General features: G+C 39.9%; 1 protein-coding gene across 1 annotated transcript; it reads left to right on the top strand.

The window, feature by feature from the left end:
- The first annotated feature begins 570 nt into the window (after positions 1 to 570).
- LOC141576101 (uncharacterized) lies at positions 571 to 4,307 on the top strand. The gene is given in 4 exon segments (XM_074358579.1): positions 571 to 744; positions 775 to 1,119; positions 1,167 to 1,239; positions 1,242 to 4,307. Coding segments are annotated over 4 exon segments (1,026 nt in total). The 3' UTR covers positions 1,676 to 4,307.
- Positions 4,308 to 8,705: the final 4,398 nt, after the last annotated feature.

Genomic DNA, 8,705 nt, shown 5'->3' on the forward strand with positions numbered 1-8,705 from the left:
TGGCTTTATGATATATTATTTTAATAAAAGTTTAACCACGATATTTAGGAATATACTTATAGTTAATAATCATATGAAACTTCACTGTAGAATTTAACATCTAATGAAATGTGGAAAGCTTCATGAAGATTCAATTTTCCACTTAAATTCCTAACCCCTGGTCACACTTTGCTTTCCCATAAACCCATCTTCATCAAATTTATTCCAAAATAAATGAGTAAACATATACAACCATTTTTAAAAGTAGAGTATTTGTAGTTCCCAATTTATTAGAAATGAAGAATAACAGCAAAGCTAAGGGAGTGAATTTTAAACCTTGCCCTCAGAAAGGCATCTTGAAATAATACCTTGAAAAGGTAGGAAAAAAAAAGAGGTACAGGACAGAAATCACTTTGCTCACCTCCTCTTCTGACTCCATCTCACTTGCCGCACTTGGTCCAGAAGCTTTCAACATACAGAAGGTGGCACAAATCCAAAGCGCAGGATTTCTGCAGGACTAAGGCAGCAGGCGTGACGTGGACGTGTTGGGGGCGGAGCCCAGAGGAAGCATCCGGGGCAGAAGCAGCGGGCATGCCAGGACCACGAGGCCGAGTGAGGGGCTGGGGAGGTGTGGAGGGCCGGGACGAACTGCGGCAACTGCAGCCACAAACACACCCGTCCCCGAGCACAGACCCCGCCACGGGCGAAGCACTGACGGGCGGCGCACTGACGGGCACCGCGCAGCCACCTGTGCACACGCAGCACGTCAGAGGGCCCTGACGGGACGGCCCGCAGCCAACACCAAACGCCTCGCGCGGCCGCGGCGCTGCTACCGGGCCAGCGGGAGCCCCTGCAGCCGTCTCCCCGCACCTCGCGTCCCGCTCCGCCCTGGGCGGCGGCGACAGCGGCGGGAACCGGGGCGAGCGGGCGGCGGGCTCCGGGGAAAGCCACAGACGCCCGGGCGGAGGCCGCGCTCCCTCCGCGGCGCCCGGGCTGCAGGGACCAGCGCTCGCGCCCCGCCCCGCGTCGGAGCGGCCGCCGGCTCCGGGACTGAACGGCCGCGTCGCCCTGGGCCCCGACTCGCCCTCGCCCCCGCGCCCCGGCGGGATGGCGGCCTCCGCAGGGGCCGCGGCAGCGAGAGCCCGCCTCTGCGATGAGGTCCAAGCCCCCCTAGGCCGCGGACCTAGCACCGCGAGGGCTTCAAGAAGCGGGCGGCGTCCCTGTGCTTCCGGAGCGAGCAGGAGGACGAGGTGCTGCAGGTGGGCAGGCTTCGGTCCCGGACCAGTGGACTGGCCCAGGAGGAGGACTGGAGCCCCAGGAGGAGCCTGCCGGTGCTGCCGTGAGGGAGGCTTACCAAGAGGCTGGAGTCAAAGGAATGTCAGGCAGACTCCTGGGCATATTTGAGAACCAAGACAGAAAGCACAGGGCATATGTCTATGTCCTTACTGTCACTGAAATAGTAGAAGACTGGGAAGATTCTGTTAATACAGGAAGGAAGACAGAGTGGTTCAAAGTAAAGGATGCCATCAAAGTTCTCCAGTGTCATAAGCCTGTACATGCAGAGTATCTGGAAAAATTAAAGCTGGGTTGCTCGCCAACCAGTGGAAATTCCACAGTCCCTTCCCTTCCAGAGAGTAACACCTTGTTTGTAGCTGCTGCACAGCGAACCTCTGGGCTGCCATCCAGCATAAGATAGACAGGGTTGGAAGGACCTTTTCCACCATGTGCAATCTCATGGGCAGAGGCTTCTTTATTTTCCTTGACAAATATCTGAATGACGCTTACAAACTGAATTTGCCATGCGGGATTTTTTAACAATCTGCTTGATTTTTATGTGCTTTCAAATCTTCTTTAAAAAGAAAAAAGATAGTGTAAAATATTTTAATAAGCCAAAGCCATGTGGAATTATTTTTTTTTAGATGCCTTAAATGTGCTCTACCACCCAGCCCACCCACCTTGTTATTTTGGTTGTCATTTTCACTTTTTCCCCAGTATTTTTTATCCATTTGATGTCAGTCTGTGGTTTTTGTCAGATCAACATACATGTGGGTATATTATCCTGGTGAATTGTCTTCTCATTCACGATATTAACATATTCAATGAATCCATTTGTCAACTCATTTATCTCAATTTTCACAACTGGTACTATGTCACTAGCTACTTGATATGGCCAATTCCCCTGTAACTCAATAGTCCTTTAATACAGAGTTTAACTCTATAGAGCTGGTGAGTTTTAGGCAGTTACTGTAAGCAAAATGCATGTAGTAGATATCTTATCATGGAACCTGTATTCATGGAATTGAATTAGGGTGCTCAGTTGCCAATTCCCTTTATTCATAATCTCTCTTTACACAGAACACACAAGAACCATATTTCCCTCAATGTAAATTGCTGTTTTAAATATATATTTTCAGTTTGAATTTAGTGACATCTCTTCAGTTAAACTTGCTGGTTACCAGTAAACACCTTAAATAGCAGTCAGTGGTGACTGCATCAGAATTGAGTAAAATGGCCTTCTTGTTCACCTGTTACAGGCCTAGGTTTTTAGGGTGCCTCAGAATGTCTCATCTTTTATAAGTGGTCAGCAGGTAGGTACTATTTATCATGTAACTAATTACTGGGACACTGGAATGTACCTAAGAATTATTTTGTCTTATTTTTATATTCACATAAATCCAAGAATCCCATCCAAAACACACAAATACCTAGTCTGAAATGCCTGTACTTCCTCAACCAAGTCAGAGATGAGATGGGGCAAGTAAAAGTTGTTTCTCTATGTAGATATTAGCTTTTTGTAAAGATCATAACTGTTGAGTATAAAGTAGGAAGAAGCATAGTTAGACATTTGTTGTACAAATTGTTAACCTTTAAAAATATAATTGCTGCTGAAAATAGTGCTGTTATAAGGAAAATCAGTGCCACCATTTTGAAACTGAGCTCTTGTGCCATAAAAGCAGCTGAGCTATATACGAGTATTAGTTCACAAATTAAGGCTGCCAAAGGAATAAGACAGAAAAACTTTAAACCACTGACATTTCATTCTAAATTATGTAGTGTGATCAGACATGATCTTCCAGAATTTTTATATTTTTCTTTGTACAGAGGTTATGTTTTCTGGGTGTTTTTTTTTTTAAAGGAAATACTTAAAAATCCCACAGATTGACACTTGCTATCAATCTTCAGTGAACTAAGTTTTTCCTCAGTAATCTCTGAAGTTTCTTTAAATTATATACTTAACACAGAAGATAAATTGATTGTATTTGTACATAACACTGTGTCCACCTGAAATGTCACAATTACTGGGGGGCCTGGGTATGTTGTACATTGATATTCTTAAAGGTAATAATGCATGAATTTCTTTTATAAACTCTTGGACTATGTATTTGATGTGTAAAATATGTACAGTATTAATGTCAACCATTTCTTAAATGTGAGCCTATAAATATTGTTGTATCATTTTCTTTGGTCAGTAACATTTGGACCAAGTAGTGCCACTTGGGTCAGGATTTTCTTCAGTGCCATTTAGCAAAACATCTGTCTTTGGTCTATGCAACTAGCAAAATTTTGTATAATGCATCAGAATACTTCAGAGTTGTCACACTTTAAATTTCACATGAGGGGTTCTTCACTATTCTTGAACTCAGCCCACTGAAGCTAGAGGAAAGGCCCTGAGGATATTTATTTCTGTTAAGAGAAAAAAGCCTACATTTGCAGGCTCAACAATTGAATCTACTACAGATAAAAAATAGTGTCTACTCTCTCAGTCCCTCAAAGTTTACAGAGTGTTGGGACTTTCATTTGTGCTGCTTTCTGTTGGGTAGTTGGATAAAACTGGGCAGCTAAAATTTTCAGTCCCATGTGCCTACTAAATTAAAAAAAAGTTTGTAAATTGACTTGCAGACACAAAGTAGCAAGTATCCTACATGTTTGATTTTGAGTTTTCTTAATTTCTTCCTTTTTTTTTTTGTAAACAGGTGAAATTTTCCAACTAGGCACATGCCATTCAATTTTCTGTCTATCCCATAGTCGTATAAAGTAGCAAAACTGAAGGGGGGAATGATTGTTGTATACACTTTAAAATTGCTTTGTATGGTCTCATTTGAGATAACTGGTGTAAGAATCTTGATGTTTTATATATTTGGAAATATCAAATTAAAAAATTGAAATTAAAAAAAAATCCTCACACAGTCTGTCAGTGCAAGTTCCAGTCTATCAGTGCAAGTTCCAGACTCCATCCTCTGTGCAAGATCAAACTTAATTATGCATGGATTTAGCATTAAACTGCCAAGAGAACATGAAAGACTATCAAGAGACAAAGGCAAAAAGGTTCTTCAATTCATGAGTTTACTCAAGTTCACCAAGAATTTGAGGGCAATATTTCTACTCAAAAGAAAAAAATCACCACCCTAAAGAAAAAGTGCTAATTTAGTGAGAATGAAACTACCATGCTCAAAAATTTAAATGATAACAAAATCAATCTCATCTTTCCCAAAAGGTAGATACAAGTACTCTGACCCCAAATCATAGTAGACCTGTTTTTCCATGCCCCTTAGAAATAACAACAACAAAGTGCATACATTCTGTTAACTGTTATGTGGAAGCACCTAAACCCATGAAAGTGAATAAGGGTATATAGAGCTTATACCCAAAATCTTTTGTTGACACTTATGAAAAGCAAGCTGTGGACCAAAGAGCCCTTGTGAACATGATGGAGAACCAAGTCTAGGAAAGCAGCTGTAATGAGTATCTCCAAATACTTATGGAGTATACATATGACTTATCATAAAATGAAGACTTCAGTCACCAGCACCTGTCTCCAACACACTTCAGCTTACACAGGACCCTGACTCCGGTGTACACAGAAAACACAAGAAATGTGCAGAAGACACTAAGATGGAAGGGAAAATAAATATATCAGGTAACAGGACCAACACCTAAACAGTGCAAGTGGTTACATACACATGGCATCTCCATGCACTGGAACAGCATGAGGCCATGAAAAATGATAAAGAAGTTCTTCTTGTATGAATCCAGAAGGTTCACTAAATTGCAGTGTTATGAGAAAAAAAACAGGATACAGTGTATGCAGTATGCCACCACCTGGGTAACAACGCATCTGTGTATGTCTGCTGGTATCTGTAAAGTTACATCAGAAGGAAACACAGTAACCAGAAGCACTGTTGCCATCTAAGACGGGAAGTGGGTGGGAGAAAGTTAATTTCACTGTAACTTCTTTTTATATCACTCAACTTGTATGTCACATGAATGTATTATCCATTCAAAGTTAATTAAATTTGGACTTCTGCTTCTGGAAAGATGGATAAACATACTTTTCCCTGCTCTTCCCACTAAGCATGGCTAGACTCCCTAGGCTTTATATTTGAAAGAAACAAAAACATGCTGAGAGGTGAAGAGAATGTGGCAGACTGGCCAGGGATCAAGACCTGAGGAACTAAACAGTGGTGACTTCCTGAGTTTTCTTTTTGTCTCATGCATCCCACACTAGGTGCCAGGGAAGCCAACAACCCAGAAACGCCAATGGGAGCAAATAAAAAATGTCCCCAGAAAACCTGCTCTCTCCAGCCAAAGGAGATGAAGGGACAGTGGAAACACAGAAAACTTACACAGTTACTGCCTGAATCCAGCCAAACATTACAGGAAGACAAGCCCCCACCTGCAATGTAGACACCACATGCGGAACGAGGACCTCCATCCCCCTCACTGCCTCCATGTTTGGGTTATGACAGGAGGCCCAGTGGAACATCAGGAATTCCACCAATGACAGTAGGGCACCCCTTGCCATCCCAGAAAGAAGGTACCTGCAGAGGCCTTGGGGGGAAGCCCGAACTCTGGTCCACAATCAGCAGTAACATGGAGCCCCTCCCCAGATGAGTGTCAGCAAAGGCCAAGATTAAAATCTGAGCTTCAAATCCTAACTGGCATTATCCCCTTCTCCCTGCTGGAGCATTAACAGAAATGACTTACTAAAACATAATATTTAAATAAGATCTGGAACCTCATAATATAATACTCAAAATGTCCAGCACTGAATAACAAAAATTCTCTCAACATAGCAAGAACCAGGAACATCTCAAGTGAAAGGAGAAAAGATAATCAATAGATAAGAACACTGGCATGACACAGGTAACAGTTACCAAACAAGACTTTAAAAGCCATCACAGAATGCTTCAGTGAGCAACTACAAACACACCTGAAACAAATGAAAGACAAACAAACAAACAAAAAAGTCAGCAAAGAAACACAAAATCACAGCAAAGGTAAAAGGCCACATGGAAATTTAGAACCAAATAACCTAATAACTGAAATAAAAATCTCAATACATGGACTCAACAGCAGAAAAGAACAGATGAATCACTGAACTTGAAGACACGACAATAGAAATTACCCAAACTGAAAAACAAAGAGAAAATAGACTGAAAAATGAACAGGGCCTCAGGGACAGATGGGCGCAATATCAATGAATATGACATTTATGCATTCTGAGTCCCAGAGAGGATAAAGCAGTAGGGCTAGAAAAGTATTCAAAGAAATAATGGCTAAAATTTTGCCAAATTTGTCATGAATGAATGAATGAATGAATAAATAAATATAAATAAATAAACAAACCTAAATATTTAAGACTGAACAAATTCCAAACAGGATCTTAACCCAAAGAAATCCACTCTGACATATTATAGTTGAACACCTAAAAACTAAAGACCAAAGAAAAAATTCTGAATGCCTCCAGCAAATTTCTCATCAGAAATCAGGGAGCCCAAAAGGAAGTTACATATTTTTCAAGTGTTGAGAGAACTGCCCACTCAGAATTCTGTATTCTGCAAAAATAACCTTCAAAAATGAAGAGCAAATCAACTAACTATTATCTATAAAATAGATAAACAACAAGGTCCTCCTGTACAGCATGGGAATTCAGTACCTCATAATGGCCTATATATAAAAAGTTGAATCACTCTGTGGTACACCAGAAAGTAACAACATTGTAGATGGACTGTACTTCAACAAAAGAAAATGTTTTTACTTTAAGTATGTATTTTTAACTGAAGTATAGTCAGCTTACAATGTTGTGTCAATAAAAAAAAACTTTTTAAATAGCAAAATAAGGCATTCTCAGATGAACAAAACTAACAGAATTTGTCAACCAACATATCGACTCTAAAAGAATGAACAAAACAAAGAGAAAATGAAAAAAGAAGGAATCCTGGAACATCAGGAAGGAAGGAAGAACAATAAAAATAGTACAAATATGGACAATTACACTTTCTTACTCCTTTGTGTTTGCTAAATTTTGTTTGGTAGTTGAAGCAAAAATTATAATGCTGATGCACTTCTCAGTGTGTGAAGAGGAAACATACAAGACTATCATAACAAACTGGTAAGTGTTGACACCAGCAGACTAAGAAAAGTTATGTGTATATGATGTAATGGTTACAGTAACCACTTAAAAAGATACACAAATAGCTGTAGCACAGGGAACTATATTCAATATCTTGTAGTAGCCTATAATGAAAAAGAATATGAAAATGAATAAATCTGTATGACTGAAATACTATGCTGTTCACCAGAAACTGACACAACATTGTAAACTGACTCAACTTCAATTTAAAAAAAACAAATGATACACAAAGAGAAGCACTCAAAAACACCACAGATAAGTCAAAATTAAGTTCTAAAACATTTTCAGGTAATCCACAAGAAGTCACGTAAAGCAAAACAGAGAAGTGAAAAGCAGAACAAACAGAAAAAGGACCAATCAATAACCACAATAAACCTAAGTGGTCTAAACACACCAGTTAAATAACAGTCAATTTAAAAAAAAGACTGAGCTCTATGTTGTCTATAAGAAACACTTCAATTTAACAGTATAGAAACATACTTGTTTTACTACACTTCAGTTTATTGAGTTTTACAAATTGAAGGTTTGTGGCAATACAGAATCAAGCAAGTCTATCAGCATCACTTTTCCAACAGCATTTGCTCACTTTGTGTCTCTGGGTCACCATTTGGTAATTCTGACACCAATTCAAACTGCTTTATTATTATTAATTTGTTTATGGAGATCTGTGATCAGAGATCTTTGATGTAACTACCACGACTCACTGAAGGCTCAGGTGATGGTTAGCATTTTTTAGCAATAAAATATTTTTAAACTAAGGTACATACATTGATGTTTTAGACATAATGCTATTGCACACTTAACAGACTACAGCACAGTATACACATAACTTTTAAATGGACTGGGAAACCAAAACTTCATATGACTTGCTTTCTTGTGGTATTTGCTTTATTACAGTGGTCTGGAACCAAAACAACCACATCTCCAAGGTATGCCTATATGTAGGTTAAATCTAGACAGATGAAAAATGATATTCCACATAAACATTAATCAAAGAAAGTATGAGTGGATACATTGCTATCAGAAAAATTAAAATTTATAGCAAAGAAGATTACCACTACCAGAGAGGGATACTAAATAACGATCAAAAGTCAATCCATCAAGAAGACATAGCAATTCTAAATGTGCATGTACCAAAGAAGAGTGCTGCACGATACATGAAGCAAAAACCGAAAGGAGAAGTAGAAGAGTGCACAGTTACAGCTGCAGACTTCAATCCCTTCTCTCAGCAACTGATGGCACAAGTAGAGGGGAACTCAGCAAGGATACAGGACTCAAAAATACTATCAACCTGCAGGGTCTAACCAACACG

The sequence above is a fragment of the Camelus bactrianus genome, chromosome 36, assembly GCF_048773025.1.
Source record: "Camelus bactrianus isolate YW-2024 breed Bactrian camel chromosome 36, ASM4877302v1, whole genome shotgun sequence".
NCBI classification, from domain to species: Eukaryota; Metazoa; Chordata; class Mammalia; order Artiodactyla; family Camelidae; genus Camelus; species Camelus bactrianus.